General features: G+C 32.5%; 1 protein-coding gene across 2 annotated transcripts in view; it reads right to left on the bottom strand.

Annotated features, from left to right (window-relative positions):
• LOC145941310 (uncharacterized) overlaps positions 1-19,128 on the bottom strand; it is a 34,248-nt gene that overhangs the window by 7,540 nt on the left and 7,580 nt on the right. Inside the window, exons 1-2 of one of the 2 annotated variants that reach the window (XM_083047367.1) lie at positions 16,978-17,058; positions 14,184-14,438 (exon numbers count right to left, since the gene is read on the bottom strand). In XM_083047367.1, the coding sequence (XP_082903493.1) occupies positions 14,184-14,438; positions 16,978-17,043 (321 nt within the window). In that variant the 5' untranslated portion in view covers positions 17,044-17,058. Of the gene's footprint in view, positions 1-14,183; positions 14,439-16,977; positions 17,059-19,128 lie in introns of those variants that run through there. The other variant, XM_083047366.1, reaches the window with a different exon arrangement.

Here is a 19,128-nt window from a genome sequence, read left to right as displayed (position 1 = left end):
AGTCAAACAATTTATTCTCCTTCGATAAAATGGATCATTCTGTAACATTTTTATCTCCTGCGAGAGAAATTTAAAAAATGCCGAGAAAAAAGAAAACGAGTATTCCTCGAGGCTTCGAAAGTTGGACAAATATCGCCACAGCAATCATTCGTTGATGCAACTCGTCTTCCTGATCGCGACATCGGGTCACCAGTGAAAGTAAACTCGCTTTATATTATCGTACTGTGACTTCACCAACGATGGAAATCGTATGCGAAGAAGAAAACATTTGAATATAAACAAAACAGTGAGATCTTAACTTGATTCCGTATACGTTTCTTTCTTTTCTGCGAGAAATATCATACACACATACATTTGGATAAATTAATGTTATATATAAATTTAGAAAAAATATATATTTTTTTAAATGACAAGTTGGTTTTAATAAATACATAATGTGATAGAGAAACGGGATACTCTCTGTAGAAATAATAAACTGTCAGCTACCGCAGAGGTACGCTTTCTCCGGGTAAACATTTCATGCAAGCCATTTCTTTTTTAAATCTCATAATCTTTCACAATAATAAGATTATAATAACTGCAATAATGTAAATTAATATATATTTCGTAAAAGCGCATTTTCTTCTCGTCGGCTGCGTTTCTGGGTCTCGCGCAATTACTGGATTTTATGCAAGAAACCAAGCGCCGATCCAAGCATGCCATTTCGTCCTACGTTTATCGCATCCGGTAAAATGTCTACGGGTATTAAATTGGGGATTACCGCGAACGCGGTATGAACATGTTGAAATGCTTCTCCTGGCGAATATCATGACGCTGTTAGATATCTTTCTTTCCTACCTAACGCATAGGCTGATTGGTAATGAATGATTACAGTTTTGTACAAGAAACACGCGTTGCAACAGCTGTACAATTGTAGATCATAACGGCAACACCGCTAACATTTGGGATGTCTGCCAACGCAATGAAATGTATTGTTGCAACATCGCAGCGCCGCGGTTATTTCATTCTTTTTAACAAAGTCTTCCCGCTACGATCTTTCTATTCTTCGTGAAAAGTAGGAATGTAAACAGTCAAAGGTATTATTTTTAAATAATATTACTTCAAAAATTGTTATAAAAAATATATCAAAAAATGCCAATGTAAGAATATTGAAACACAAATACGAGGATCATTGTATAAGTAAAGAAACAAACGGCTGTAGTTCAAAAAATATCTAAATAAAAAGTACGATATTTTCAAACTATAAAAATTGTCATTTCTGTTATCAATTTAAAACAATTGTTTGACAATTATTTCAATATATATAACCTCTATCACTCATTCAACAATGATAAATTCTTTCAAAAAGTGCGCTGAAAAACAGAGTTCAGTGATAACATTTCTAGTTTCTAAGGTAAAATCATTAAAATTTTACTCCCGGATGCTCAAACAATACGGTAAAAGTTGTATGAATCGTGCAAATTTTTACAAATAGATTGATTAGTTCAAAAGTAGCCAAAAAAGAAAAATGAAAAATTAGGCTGGAAAGTTTTGCCACATCTGCCTTATAATATTAACTTCCTATTTACGTGAAATCAAGTTTTATAACAACGAAGAAGTGAAAATAAATGTCGAAAACTGGCTCAGACTTCAAGACAAAGAATTCTTTGCTGCTGGCATAAAAACTAATAAAACGGTGGGACATTAAGTGTATAAGGAGATTATGTCGAAAAATAAATTGTTAGATTCATTGAATAAATCGTATTAAAACAACAGCCATTTGTTTTTTTATTTATTGAATGACCCTCATAATATTGTATTCTCTTTTATGTGCACGTATACGTTTTTTTGATGTTCAATATAATAATTACTAGTCATAAAGAGATACATGCCAATGTGCTTAAAAGATGACAACTAACTGACAATAATCCAGACGCGAAGAAACGGGAACACGACTAAGCACTTTCCACTCGGGGAAATTGTGCCCAGGATGTAGAAAGGATTTCGCGATAGACCGGACGAGCTACAGACAACCCGATCGCGTCAAGTTAGAACGGGAATGAAACTCGATAAACCGCGGGAACGCGCGTTATAACTTACATTGGTAGAGATAGCACTTTGTATATGTTCTGTGAAATGAATTGCGATACTAATTTTGCGATTTATAACGATGGGAACGCGAAGAAAGAGGCTAACATGACGTCTCGCGGTTTTATTAGAACGTATCACCTCTTATAGCAAGTAATTACAATTTCCCAGGCATCTTTTAACGACTCATCCGAATTAGACGAGAAAGAAACGTTCTTTAAAAACTCTAGAGGATGTCTAAAAAGTTTCTAAGAGGAATAATGAAGAAAAAATGATTAAAATTAATCAAATGGATAATTAAAATTTCTCATACACGAAACTCGTTAATTTATTCCTAGTTAAATATAATAACTTTCCCGTTCCTCCAGCAATTAATTTTCCATTTAAATTCAGTTTAGCTCAATTTTAGAGAGAAAAGGCTGATCTACATCGCTTTTCGAACGTTGTGTTCAAAGCGCATAAAATTTCATGTCGAAGTAAATACATACGATACATATATCTTCATATTGCTTGCGGTAACCTCTCTCTTGAGAAGCGAGAATATTTCTCTATAATATGAGATATGCTTTGTCTATTTATTGGTAAAATTATAGACGATTATAGTATGTATATGCGCATTAGCTTTCTTCTTCTCTGTGGCGCTTCTCTTCAGTCTTTGTAAGACCTTGTCCATCTTTCTATAATAATGATTAGATAGTCAATCGATAATTAGCGATTATTAATTGTATTCGTTAAGACCGTTAGAGAGAGATGCTAAATTTCTTCCATAGCTTCTTGCACATACGCGAGATGCAACACGTTGCGCGATATACCTACGTATCAACTCTTTCCTAGGCTTGCTATATTACAGAACAATTATTCTGTGTATATCGCGAGCTACACAATGTGCAACCATCGCGGCACGAAATCCCGCAGAAAAAGGGAAACGAGAGAGCTATGTTTCCACCCACTCAGAATTCACGAAGCGTGCGACATGGAAGAAATTGCCATTGTAATTTGCCGCAGCGATGATTCCGCCGTAAAGCGAATGGCTTTCTTTAGAAAACGCACCAACTACTTTGATCTATCAATTAGCGAAATATTATAGTTATTTTATCGTCTTTAAGATACAGTGCTGAACATTCGTGTAATGGTATTGTGAAACAATACGACGACGCGATTTGTCGCAATTTTCAATCGTCACGTCACAGAAAGATTCGTAAACTAAATGTTATAATTTTATTGATACGGAAAGATAGATAAAAATAGATAGATAAAAATATGAGATATGCTTTGTCCATTTATTAGTGAAATTATAGACGATTATAGTATATGCGCATTATTAGCTTTCTTCTTCTCTGTAGCGCTTTCTTCTTCTCTGTGGCGCTTTCTTCAGCCTTTGTAAGGCCTTGTCCATCTTTCTACATATATCTACAGTGTGCGCCTTTTTTATTATAATTTCTCCGCAAAGGGGACCTATACAGTTTTATGCCTATTCCGAAATCAAATTAGAGGACTTTTATCTTGGCAAGATATTCTCGGTAGTTTACCATTTCCTATTAAGAGATGGCGATCGAATAGATCTATTGTGTGAAGATGTGTTTCTGGTTGGATTTGAACTCTGGCTCGGGTTCTCTCGAGCACAGAAGAGCGGATACACAGCTCTCTGCGCCACGATCGCACCTTTGTTAGTTGTATTATCTTTATTAATATATGCTTGTTATCAGTATCATGTTTATGCGTCTTTGATTTTATATTTATTACTTAGAGAAAATCTAGCTAAAATTAATTCCAAGACTAGATCGCCTATTCGCAGATAGAAATTTTCATAAAGTTACTTAGATTTTCAAAATTAAACAGCTCCGTAACTATATATTTTAAGCTTAAAATTAAAAACAAAAAAAATTAAAAATTTTGTTTTTTGTTTAAAAGAGAAGCATGCATTGATTATGTAATAATATAATATATATAATAGTAATATATTATATATATGTGATATGAGATTGTAATACATTTCTTATACATATACGGAGTAAATAGCACAAGCACTTGAATACACTTAGCATAGAAGATATTGTACAAGAAGTCTTGCGTGCGAACTAAATATATTCAAGTGTCCGTGTCATTTCCTTGACAAGTTAATAATCATAATGCGCAGCGCTGCGTCTTATAGACGCAGACGAATCTATTGAATGAACAGAGAAAAGATTCTCGTCTAGATACATTCGTTTATATCACCGATCGACGTTTCTCACGTATAAAAAAGGAAAAGAGTCGACCACGCAGACAGAACATTACATATATAAGTAACGAATGAGTCAGAATTCTATTTTCTACCGATGACGATGACGGAACGTGCGCGAATGGCAGTATCTTGAGTTGATTTTTAAAAAAAACTGACAAACAAAATAATATAACAATAATAGACAATTCGACGAGAGAAAATCTGTTCAGAGAGCGTTCACCTCGCGCAACTGGCAACCCACTTTCGCAGTACGCAATACGTTTTCCAAGTCTCGTTGCTCCGAGATGATAAAATTTGAGCATCCTGAAGATACGGTAATCATGTAATTAACGATAAAAAATTATCAATTTTTCCTCGAGTTGTGTAACTTTTATTTCTAATTTTAAATGGTACATTTCCATGTATAAATTAAATGGCAATTAAAAAAAATAATTCTTACTTTATTGGTTTATAAGTATTGAACAAAGATATCTTTATTTAACAAAAAATTAATTTATCTAACAATCATACAATAATTTATTGGTTTCTATTCTATATATTAGATAAATGTGAATATTAGATAAATGTGCATCCAAAATTCTAAGTCTTCTTAGAAGTTCTTGAATAGAGAATTTTTCAATAGAAATTGAACTTGAAAAATCATTATGCATATAAATTGGAGACATTAATTTACGTTTTTCAAGTTAAATAATTTTTGTGAGAATATTGCGCGTTACGATTTAACATCATGTGTCTTGATGACTTCCGTTTATTGCAAAGCAGAAAACGATTATAAAATCCGGGAATAATTTGCGAGGAACATGCACATGTAATTGTTAATTTGCACTTATGACTCATCAGAAATTAAGGGTATCGTGTGTTCAAGGATGATCCTTGAAACAATGCAGCTTCTAAAATATAGACAAAACATCTATTTATCAAAGCATCGAGGAAGTTTCTTTTTCGTTGTCAGTTTGAAATTGTCGGTGATTAATGTCAAGGTGATTAAGGCAGAGAGGGAAGACAATTATGTTCTTTAAATACACTCTCTTTTATAGAATTCTTGATAAGCAATTGTATGCTTGATAATAAGTTAATTTTCTTAGAATTGAGATTTCTTTTAAATGCGATAATAAAAGATAATAACTTTAATCTCATCAGTTTTAATAACTTTAATTATTATGTTTTGCAAATTTTTATTTTTTATTGTAATTTTTTTTCTGCCTTTTTATCGAAAAATTCCTCGATTCCCTGGATGTCTATAGGTCTTGACATCGATGTGAGTTCACGGATCTGTAATCGATCTCGCCGGATTTCATCGACCCCGCGATGACCGATTTTCACCTTTGCACGACCGTTACACGAGCACACAAAGCTTTTAGCTCGACGGATTACATTCACGCGGTGTACTTATACCGATCTTACTTTCTATCGGTCGCCATAAACGGACCGGAAGCAGCCGCTGTACTATATATATAATATAACGAACGATCGCATACATGGCAACATTCATCGAACATGAGAAATAATCGATCTATCGGATTTCACTGTCGAGTGAAGAAATAATCAACGTTCTACTTTTCATATTAGTTTAATTCGATTAAAGAAAATGAAAAGAGCAACTCCCTCGCGATGATCTACTTTATCGAAAATTATAGAGACTTCGAGTCGAGTATTATTGCAAGCATTACTTTAAACGCCGCAAGGCTCGTGGAAACAATCCAATTTAAGAGAATCAGTTTCTCACGAACGAGAGAAATTGATTAACGACAAAAGAGAGAAAATATACGTTACGCGATTGAGCGCGTCGCTTCCGCGATTGTTTAATGAGCACTTAAGATTTGTCTAACGGAAGTCAAATGATGGGCGACGGAATGTGCCGCAGGTTTACTCTCAAAAGAAGGTGAGGAGAGTAAGTTTAATTTATAATTGCAATGTAATAAGATGTACACCAAAAAATGTTATTTTTGAAGTAAGAGGACTATGTACTATAATAAAATCCCTCTTATAACATATATTTTTAAGTATCTGTTAAAACTAATAATATATTCTTTGTTAATAACAAAGGGTCGTATGTTTATTTATGTAAACCATTCATTTGACGTTATATATGGTTATATTGTTGCAGCAACGTATATGATTATGTTAGCTTAGATTAGGTTACGGTTAGATTAGGTTAGGTTCCTAACAGCACAGATAGATTCTGAGAATGTTCAGAGGATATCGCAAAAGTATATTGTGTACATTCACAGAACATTCGATATACGTACTACGATACACTGAGTACATACTATAAACGTTCCTATGTCCCACTTATTTTAGTTCGTAGTATATACTGCGAATATCTTTCAGAGTATATCCTTAGTATATATTTAGCATATCTTTAGTATATCTTTAATATATCTTTAGTATGTTTTACAGAACGTCACCCAGAATGTAATATATTATGCATTATTTAGGTCTGTTCTTTTTAGCTAAACTGGTTGTATAATTCAGAGTTTATCTTTTTTTCAAAATGTGTAAAAAAGATAAACCCTGAACTAGTGTAACCAGTTCAGCTAAAAAGAACAGACCTATTGATTAGGATAAAGATAGGATATTTTAGGTTATATTTTTTAATTTGTATTCTTTATTAAATATTCCTTCATCAAATACACAAACACACACACACATACACAGACAATGCAATGCCACGTAAGATTGTACTTTCTTATCGAACTCTGAAATAATCTTAAATTATCGTCGAGAAGAGACTGAGACTGAGACCGCTGTAACAGAAACAAAGAAAAACCGATACTGACAATATCGGAAATTACGTTTTTAGGTGGCGTTGCTATCAGCGTAAATCAAAAGTACATTCTAAGAATATACATAAAAGTATATTCTGAGAATATATGTAAAAGTATATTCTGACAATATACGAGAAATAATATACTACAAGAGATGTTCTGAAAACATACTGAGAATATATGAGAAATGATATACTATAAGAGATGTTCTGATAATATCCTGAGACTATACGCAAAATGATATACTACAAGAGATATTATATAGAGATGTTCTCAATATATTATATACAGTACGTACATTCACAGTATCAGTATAGAATGTTCGTATGATATCATGTGCTGTTAGGATATAGTACTATACATATAATAACACCTGTTATGTATATGGTTATATATAGTGTTGCAATTTATAATCTGCGCAGTATTTGTTCACTGAATGAAGTTTTAGTTTATTAGAAAAATGGATGAAGTTAATAAATGACTCGAAGAAGGAAACGTAAGTTACTTATTGTAAGTTGTAAAAAAGTGTTCACGAATGAATAACGTGTAAAATAACTTAATTTAATCATTCAGAACTTACATCTCGTACCTCATCGCTTAGTTTATATACTATACCTATGCTTTTTTTATGGTGTTGCTTTGCCTATGTGCTGTAAAATAATATACCCTTTTGTTAATGTAAAAATAAATTTCCATTTCGTCTACATTTTTATAAATTAGGAATGTCTGTTATTAATCTTTAGAGGATTCTCTCTTTTTAAAATAAGAGAATCCTTTTAGTGCCTATTTTAGAACAGGATATTTTAAAAATAAGTGGGAAAATTTTTAAAGAATAAGGATACAATGTTTTGTCTGTAATAATAAAATAAATAAAATATTTCTAAAGTAGAGAGATAAACGAAATATTCGTAAATTAAAATATTTCTTTAACAAGAGAAATAAGTCGAATATTCGACGAGATAACTAGCTTAATTAAGCTACAATTAACTGTTTAATATTTATGAATTTATAAACACAAACAAGAAATTAATCGAGTTTTATCAACAAATGAAAACAGAATGCTGATCTACATTTTAGTAATCGATTAATCGAGAAAAGCGATCGATCGCGATTACGAATTTGCAAACATAAGTGACTCGCTCCTCGATCATCGCAATCGCATACAAGGAACGCAAGAAGCCGAATTACGTAATCTCCCCAGGTTGTGCGGTTCTCCTTGAACGCTCTTGGCTCCTGGTACCGCTTCGCGCCCGTTTTATCGCGCGTTTCGTTTTCTTTACGCCTACATATTCATTCGGAGACGAGATCGAAACGTGCCTTCTTCGAAAGTCTATCCTTTTTTTTACACGACTAGTCACTTTACCGTCGGAATTAACCGCTGTTATCTATGTGCCAGCACATTTCGGCCGTTATCGCTCGCGGCGATAGGAAGTCGCGTCGGGAATTATGATGAAAAAAAATTGCGATATATACATATGTACATATAAAAATCGTCATATATGCACGTCATGCGTCAACCGTCAGTCAGCTGGACACTAGGAAGAGATGTAATCTTACTAGGATCTATACGCGTCAATTATACTCTCACGACGCGCTCATGAGCGAAAGTACGGTCGCGATTTAAGAAGAATGTCAGATATAGCGCTCGTTAAGATAAAAAAACGGGAGATTTCAAGTAAAAGTTTTACCTACGAGTCGCAGTGTATCTGAGTAATCTAAACTTTCGTATCTGTTTATATTTTTCACAAACTTAAATTTTAACAACGCTATAAAATACTTCATAAATATTCTCTTCTTAAATCCAATAAGACATCTATACAATCTTATAATATATATTATATACAAGATGGGCCATTTTAATGTCCCACTCTAAATATCTTTTCTCCTACGCCATTGAATATTACTAATAAAGATACAAAATAAAATTTAATTTAAGTAGAAAGTATTTCTCGATATGTGGAGCACTAATATTTCAAAATTAAAAAGTTGTGTAATAGAAAAATCAAGAAAATTCTAATACATATCGTTGGATTTGTCTTTACAAAATCTACAACTTTTGTTAAAAGAAAATTTTTGCTAAAAGAAAAAAAATTGGATTTTATTTAAAAAAAGTGAATATCTCAAAAGTGCCATCTGTAAACAAGTTGATATCGCTGTCTTGTGTTTCTCTTAAAGTCAAACTTTTTTGTGCGAAATCTTTGTGCGAAATATTCTTTTGTAAAAGGCGTAGAAAAAAAGATATGTAGAGTGGAACATTAAAATAACTCACCCTGTATATTGTACTTGATAAATATGTAAATTTCAAGATTTTAAATTGAAATCTTCACTTAATTAATACGCATAAATTTTTAGTTATAATATTGTTGAATGTATAACATTGCTTTAGTATGGATAATCTTTTCTAAATGATTCGTCAATACTACTGCTGTCACGTGCGGTTATGATAATCTTGCTTTGTCTTTAATTAAACCTTGAGTCTCGGCTTAAGTAGAAAGGAATCAAGTGAAATATAAATTAGAGAGTTTCGATTTATTAAGATTTATTAAGATTTTTGCTATAATATACGCGAGTGTGTGTACATACATGTATGCAATTCTCAATCAGATGTTTAAATTGACATAACGTCAAGATAGATAAGATTTGTGAATTTTATTGAATTCTATGAAAATTACATCTTATGCCAATTTTCGTAATTTTCTGTTGTCATCAATAAACACAGCGAGATTACGACATTGTAATCTCCCAAATGAACGCTGTCCTATTATATTCTAAGCTTCCATTATTTCCCTACTTTAGTAGACCCAATGAGATACCAATTGAGTAGCATATATGAATGTTGTGGGAATCAATTATATATCTCTTGTAAATTTTCGGACTCTTAATGAACAAAGAGGGAAAGAGAGAGAGATATTTTCCAATTTCCTAGTTTCTTTTCCAAGCTATTGCATTCTTGTTTTACGTAAGGTGTACGTTCTCAATTTCTCCGTGTCCGAGACGAGCGAGCCAACGCCACAGCGTCTCTCATCGCGTGCAGATACAGTAAAAGTCACAAATGCAATAGCGTTTTCCACCGAAACTATGCTATTTCTGCCGATGTAATGAACGTGCATAACGTTGCTCGAACGTGATTGAGAGAAGAGACTATTTCGCGACTTTTTCGCACAAATTTCGGTGCACGACAGTGAAAATATTTTTATTACCCGCCTGGCACGATCCATTCAATACACAATTCGCGTGCCAATTCAAGCGCACATCTACAAGGCGCATGCGCGCCCCTCTCTCTCTCTCTCACTCGCTCGCTCGCTCTCTTGACGAGGTGCATAAAAGAATACGCTTGTAAATAGCTATACGCTTTCTAAATTTGTGATATTTTATGCTTTTAATTTACTCATTAGTATCTGACCGTTCGTAATTTCCAGCGGACATCTCGGCGGGATGTATGCAACTTTCTTGGACGAGTTAAATGCAAAATGCGTGAAATTTAGCAATTTATTCCATATATTTCTACATAAATGCGATAAAGAATTGAACAAATAAAGTATTCTTTTTATTATAAAAAAAAACAGAAATAAGTATATTGACAAGAAACAATTATTTGGTAATCTCCTGAGAAACGATATTTGACGATTATGCAATAACTGAAAAGAAACAACATTTATATTATGTTTGAAAATTTAACTTCTTACATTAAGTTGTTCCATATCCAGAGGTACGAAATCTTCGTTCATCAATATTTTGGAACGCTTCTCCTCCATTTGTAAATATATATTGACATCAATATTTAAAAAAATATAAATATAAAATTTTGATATTAAATACTAATTAATCAATATATTATTATATTGATATAAATTAAGAACATTAAATATATTAATAAATATAAATATTGTGGTACAGAGAGTTGTGTTTGCTCTGTGCCCGAGAGCCCGGATTCAAATCCGGCCAGAACTTTTTTTTAAATTGAACATACAAGTGTCAGATTGTGGAATGCTTAACTAGCTAGATGAGTCGATATATTTTTTATCATATTCCATACTTTGGCGCATAGATAACAAAAGACTTATATTATTAACTAATCGAGAGTATCTTTCCTCGGTAACTCCTTTAATCTAGTCTAGTCGTTCGGAACTGATATAAAACTATAAGTTTCCTATATATGTCTGCGAAAAATCTATAAAAAGACTCAAATAGATATAAAGAAATAGACAAGGTCCTACAAGGGCTGTAACATCATAGAGAAGAAGAAGAATATAAATTTTAAAGAATATAAATTTAAAAATGTATAATTTTACACTAAACACGACGTTAAACAAAATATTATACATAATATATACAAGTCGCGTCGCAATCGATAATCACCTCGCGTAATTGTTACCCGCGAATCACGCACGCAATACCTCGCGATCATGGATATCTTTGTAATTATGTACTTCCTGAAAAACTCCTATACCGTAATTATTCGTTGCACTTACTTTGTTCACTATGGTATAAACTACTAATTTATCTTTAATAACCTATCGGAGACATTTTTTTTCTCAACAAATAGAATTTCTCTATGGATTTATTGCAATAACCGATTCGTGGATTGGTTCCGATTGCCGATTCTACAATAAATGTCTACAAAATTGTAAGTCCTATTTTGCGGTCGGAATGGCTATGGAAGAAAATCATCGACAAACATCTTGACAGATCTCAGTAATCATTATGCTGGTAATATTAAAGTAAATATCACGAAGATGGGCGTGATCACGACAGATCGAACACGAGCCTTTCTTTCCAACGAGCCCCGTGAGAAGCGATTCCACTCGCTTTATCTTCTTACTGATATATAACAGTGAACATCCTTCGAACTTTAACATGATTATTTAAAACGCGCAATCAATCCCGATACCTTTACTTTAGCAAGGCAAATCAATTCGATAAGCTTAACTGCCAAGAAATCCAATCTCTCTAAATACTTCTGTAATATGGTTTCTCTTTTGGATGAAATTTTAAGGAAATATCAATCGCGAACACTGTACGCGTTCTCGAAAGAATTTTGAAGAAAAGATCGTGGAAGAATCTGAATGGGCATCTGTCGGTTCCTTATGTACAGACTCGTTAGATCCCAGGTGTGTTATGCTTTATTTGTTCCAACGTATATCGCATCAGTTAAAAACTTTGCGTCGCGACTTACGAAAACAAATTTGCATTTTTTTTACCGGGCGTTAATCGCATTAACGCCCTAACGCATTAACGACTTTGCACTAACGTATCTCACTTTCGATCGTAAAAAAACGAACGCTTGACGACATCTCGACATCGATCGATTCTTCTTACGATCCGCCGCGACGTGAAAATTTAGAGAAATCTCCACCGTGGAAATCACCACCGTGAACGTAATAACGAGCTGAAAGCTGCGGCGTCGAGTGCGTTTTTTGCGGCGAACGAGCAGTTTAATAATTAAACGAGAAATCCGCCGTCATCGATACGGATCGAATCACTTTCCTCGCTACGAAAAATTAGCAGGACCATCGAGGCAATTTCTCCATAACGACCATCTATTCGGACCATAGTCCGAACGGGATGATCGTTAGACAATCGATAATCGCGCGTTTACAGCTGTGTTTTCAGAAGGAATGCCCCGATAACAGCGACGTTCATAAAAGAACTCTGTTTCACTGTTCTTTCTTTATAATTACATTCGTTTGACACACTTACCTTGAGCTCAGTGCAATCAAATTGCTGTGATCGCCATCAATCGAATCGACAATCTATCGATGACAAGATCAGTGCTATTTTCGTTAGCATTAGAAATTTCGAGTGTTATGAAAAGAAGCATTTGATGTAGGGATTATTCAAAATGATTCAACCGATTTCAAATAATTATATTTTTGAAGTTTACAAATGCATAGTGATTGATGATACAGAATAAGAATCATTTAAATTTTGTCTCTCACCTTATAAGCTCGCGGTGACTTTCTTTAGTTACACGAGCAAGGTCGAGACGATAGTCAAATTCCTTCAATACTTCACCGTTATCACTAACTCTACAGCTATAACAATATGATTTTTGAACTCATCCAGATAATAGGTTAACTAGTTCAAAAATCGCATTGTTACAGCTGTGGAATCAGTGACAATGGATATAGAGCGAATATAGGATGAATTTGAAACTATCGTCTCATAAGATGAAAGAGAAAAGAACTTTATCCATTTTTATAGGAGTTTCTGGGCCCCCCAAGCCCAGAGATGAGACATATATCAAATTGTAGGGCATTATGAAAGGATTGAAAATTTATAGATGCCAATGTACGAAACACCTGCCTGTCAATGTTAGGACGTCATTAATGTTGATGTATAAAGTGTATTCATTTTGTTATCTATGCTTACACGATGCTTTCACGCTTGCAATAAACTGATGATTTTTTATTTTATAGTTGATAGGGAATCCCAGAACTTTTGTTTTTGTATTCATACTTTCCTAAAGATTTCTTTTTATGTCCAAAGTATTTACCTCGTGGAGGTCTCTTGAACGTAAAAATGATGCTCATACCATAGGCTGTTGTTCTCATATCATGTTGGTTATTTAGTATCTAGAATATGCTAAATATCTTTCAGAAGGTATACAGATACTTTCTGAGCACAGTAATGACGTATTTGTTATCTTAAACAGCTTCGATGATGAGCTATCAAATGAATAAAAGACATCTTTAGGAGGCCAAAACTATAACTTCCGGCGGAAGTTTGAAAATCCAAAACTATTTTTTTTTAATATTACCATTATTATCTATAAAATTATATATGTTTGAAGACTGAGGAGACCCAAAATAGGCGAAGTTCTTTGAAAGTTTTTAGTTAATGTATTACTGATCACTATACATATATTTGTAAACTTCAAAAATATAATTTGAAATCGAATCAATCATTTTGAATAATCCTGTATAATATGTGGAATTCATCCTTTCATGTCAAAATATGTATGTTTGAGTGTGCTTCTCTCATAACAATGCTATAGAAATGATATATCTTTCGATTTTATATCTATATTTCTTTCTCATAGGATAAATCAAATATATATATTTTACGACAATTTAATTCATGTCTCTCTACGTTATTATCTCGGTATTCCTTGGTATTCTTACCTGCACCAAAGCCTCCGGCTGCAGATGTTTAAGGAATTCACCTTGCGGTTGATACGTGCCGGAGGTCTGTCGTTGCTGATGTAGCTTCAGCTCAGCCTGCATCGCCGCGATCGATTCCGGCGTACAGGAGGCTCTAGCCTGGACCCAGGATGCCGCCAGGATGAAGCTACCAAGTACCACAGACATCGTGATCAAGGTAATGGCGGCGATCCTGGCGATCTGAACCGCAGTGCTTTTCAGCGGTCTCATGTACGCCTGTAAAAAAAAAATTAATTTATTTAATCTTAATTAATTTAATCTTTTTTATTATTAGAAAATCAGCAGCACAAATAAATCCACCGCTCTTCGTTTTTAACATTAACATTAACATTTTAAAAGCGACAATCGCGAGGAGAATGTCAAAGAAGAGTGTAAAACGACAAAAGGCCTCGACTTGGTTGGTTAACCAGCGTGAAGTCCCATATACTATTGTATGTGTGCGCATTGAGAAGAGTACCAACAACGTTCTGTGACAAAAGTGTATGATAGAAGCGTATTCGTACACGTTTGTATGTGTATGCATATATATATATATATATGTACAGACGGTTTCGCGAACATGAACAAATCGCACTTTGCTGCGGTTTCCCGCGCCTAGTTATAAGAGATAAGAGAGGGAGAAAAGTGATTATGTAAAATCTTGTTACTTTATTTACAGCCGATTCAACTATAATAGATATTGTGGAAATGCAAACTTTGATTTTCCTTAGCGAGTTCTCCAAGTTACATTAGATTTTATACTTAAAAAATGTACCGTAAATATATACATAGATTCTCTTTAATTTACATACTTATAAATATTTATATATTTTCTAAATTTTCTAAATTTTATTTATATTTTATAAATATTATAAATATTTTATAATATTCAATTTACATATTATTTATAAATATTATATATTATTCATAGCTCATCAAATCCCATCAATTCCTCTCTATTGATTCCTATCCATCATAATCCTATCCGTAAAAATATAAATTAAATATTTTATAAATACGCGCATATATATACATATATATATATATATATATATATATATATATATATATATATGAGTCGTTCGCTCGAAGAACGACTTAAGTCGACTTAAGTTTTTACACAAAAAATTGAATTAAAAATTCAACTGTGTGGTTCGAGTTATTAAATATTATATACCTCAACTTTTATATTTTTGAACATAGAAGTATACTATATAGTAATGATTTATTACCATAAAAACAAATTTTAAGGCAATATAATTGTTTTTACCATGGATTACATAAAATATGACTTAAGTCGTTTTTCTGACGATCGACTACAACAACATGTAAAACATCTTTGACGTCCGAAAAAACTATTATTAATATATAAAAGTTGTTTTTTGGCATCAATTTCAATTACACATAAAATAAAACATTAATTAATTTAAAAGAAAACTACAGTTGTAGATTAATGTAATATAGAATAAAATAAATTTTCGTCCACCGAGATACTAAGTTTTCTTTTAAATTAATTAATGTTTTATTTTATGTGTAATTGAAATTGATGCTAAAAACCAGCTTTTGTATATTAATAATATTTTTTCGGACATCTCAAAGATGTTTTACATGTTATTATAGTCGATCATCAGAAAAACGACTTAAAGTTTTATATGTATATGATTTTAATGTAATCAATGGTGAAAAAATCAATGGTGAAAACAATTATATTACTTTAAAATTTGTTTTTATGGTAAATTATTATTAAATAGTATACCTCTATGTATTAAAAAAATATAAAAGCTGAAAAACATAATGTTTAATAATTCGAATCACACAGTTGAATCTTTAATTCAATTTTTTGTGTAAAATCTTAAGTCAACTTAAGTCGTTTTTCGAGCAAACGGCTCATATACATTATATACAGAAATCTGAGCGATTAACTGTGAATTTAACGCGCAATGACATCGACAGCGCACTATTGGCGCGTTGGTGGCGATGCGCCGTTGAAACCGCGCAATACAAAATATTATTTTAAGACCTTAAAATAGTTAGGAAATTAGCGAAACTGAACAGATTTATTGTTTAGATGAATAGTAACACAGTGGCAAGCGAATTTTAAAAAACGACTTAAGTCGACTTAAGTCGTTCTTCGAGCGAACGGCTCATATATATATATATATATATATATATATATAATATATAATATATAATATACATTTAAATAGTATATATATTTATTTATAATGTTTTATATATTGATGTATAATATCCGCGACCAGTCACATCGAATGATTTGCATCTCGCAATCGAGTAAATTAACGATACCTGAAGATAAAGTATTGCGTCGTCATTTAACTTCTTTAGAGAAGGAATAAGTGCGATAAAATACATCTGACGCATGCTATAACTGTACCTTGACATTATTAAAGCGCGGCGCGAACCCGTTTTGACGCCCGACGCCTTTGTAGATCATATTCGCCGCTATTTTACGCGACCTCGTCAATCAGAGATGAGTGTGATTTCTATATTATTATAATTATGCTATATCATATACATATTAATGAATCGAACGAGATTGACCTGCACATCGCGTTTCTTATTACATCAATTTCGAAATTAAAAAAAATTTTTAACAATCCATTCGCTTCTTTACAATAATAAAATCAAATATTTTCGATACGTCACACGCAGGTATAATTATTTATATAATTTTTAGATATTCTCCTATATGAAAATTTCTTTCCATACGGAAGATGTGTGTGAGACTTGCACCACAGACTGTACTTGTACATACAATTCGTAATGACCTCGATGCGGATGGACGACTCGGGTGAGAGGCTTCCAAGAGATAGTAGGCCATCCGAGGCTGACTTTATACTGCGCTATCTATCTGACAAAAGTAAACAGGTACTGTTGCCGTACTGTTTGGAGGCAAAAAAAATTATTATTTATTCTTCGAGACAAATCTCTCGTTTTATCTTCCGCTCATGAGTCATTGACACCCGTCGTGATGAAGAACAATGATTAATATCGTCTGCGATTATAGAATCACACTAGAGAAAACAATCGTGATTTTATGAATTTAATCGAAATCAATAATAAACAATAATTTGTATAACCATTTTGGCCCCTTTCTCTATTAATGAAATATGGTTTATTTGAAAGCTTATAATGAAAGATTAATGTAACTAGAAACTTAAGTTTGTAGCTAATGCAGGAGAGGAGTGGAAAGCATGAGAATATTGAATGAAGCGCGAAGTTCAAAACGTTAGTTTTCTTCCCCATCACTCGAATTACTACTTTCTTGTAGGAGTCGCTTCTTTTTGATCAGAAGACACATATCGCACCTTATGATAGCAAACATGACAAATATAGTCGCATGTTCATTAGGTAAGTGTAAACCTTTATCTTTATTTTTTCGACGGTGTTCTTCAGCCTCCATGTAATGCTCCCTAACATATTGGAAAACATCGGCATTTTCAGGAACACTTAATAAATGCTATTGTTTTTCTCTCAAAAGAGACTTTCCACAATATCCACAACGCAATGGATGCATTGGAATCTGAGCGCGAGGTATCCGATTGTATCGTTTCCGTGCGACTAATTGTAAGTGCCATGAGCACGAAAAGAACGCTTTCAAAGAAATCCGTTGTGAATTCACAACTTAGAATATTTATCGAGACGACGCAGTTGCTTCTGCGTGAGGGAGATATATGTATGTTGTTTACGCCAGCCATTGCCGGACCTTTTAATCTAAGATAATACTAAAAGAAAATATCACAAAAAAAACAAGGGAAAGAACAATTATCCTAACAAAAGATTTGAAGACCAATACAGCCTCTTCTGCACGTCCTGCAGAAAAACTCTCTTTACAACTTTTGATCAGGACTTTATAACAAATAAATTGAAATTATTGCCATATTTGAACCGTAGAGAAAGGGGCCCAGAACGCCCAAAATGATCACCCTCTTTTTATTGTATGATACGGTAAATTAAATTTTTTATATTTAATTAATGGAAAATGTGGTCTCGATGCTCTGGTAGATCATGTATTACGCGTTTGAAGATGACAATCAATCTCAAAAACTGTAATTCCTGCATTATGTGATCCACCTATGAGATCGATTATGCGTTTTGCACTTTTTCTCTAATATATATGTATATGTATACACCAGTGCACAATGCAGATTGCATGTTTGAAATTAACGGATGAAAGTAATTTTCAATCATTTATTAACTTCTTTAAATTGTTGAGTACACGTAAATGTGCTTTTTGTTTCACATTCGATGAATACGATGTATATTTTGCGTGAAAAGCACACAGTATATGTATGGCCGTTTTGCTATTTAATACCATCATAAAAATTCTACTAAATTAAATTAATACTGAAAGAAAATAAATTATTATTATGTCTAGACATATTTATAATTCATCGAATTATTATTAAGCTATCATATAATTAAACACGCAGAATTAAAATTATGTCTAGAGAAAATATTAATTTTGAATTTATTTTGTTATAACATAAAAATTTTTCGGGAATTAAAATTATGTACATAATTTTAATTCCTGAATTTTTATTATGTACATAATTTTAATTCCCGAATTTCTATTATGTACATAATTTTAATTCTTATAATTTTAATTCTCGAATTAAAATTATGTACATAATTTTAATTCTCGAATTTCTATTATGTACATAATTTTAATTCCCGAATTAAAATTATGGGAATTAAAATTATGTACATAATTTTAATTCGGGAATTAAAATTATGGGAATTAAAATTATGGGAATTAAAATTATGTACATAATAGAAATTCGAGAATTAAAATTATGTACATAATAGAAATTCTCAATAAATATTATGTCTTGACATAATAAAAATTTCTTTCGATTTAAAATTTAGTATGAAAGCTAGAATTAAAATGACAGTAGCACGTAAT

The sequence above is a fragment of the Prenolepis imparis genome, unplaced genomic scaffold, assembly GCF_030444845.1.
Source record: "Prenolepis imparis isolate NDT839.2.m4 unplaced genomic scaffold, iyPreImpa1.0 SCAF_10, whole genome shotgun sequence".
NCBI lineage: Eukaryota > Metazoa > Arthropoda > Insecta > Hymenoptera > Formicidae > Prenolepis > Prenolepis imparis.
This window is presented reverse-complemented; position numbering and strand designations above follow the sequence as displayed.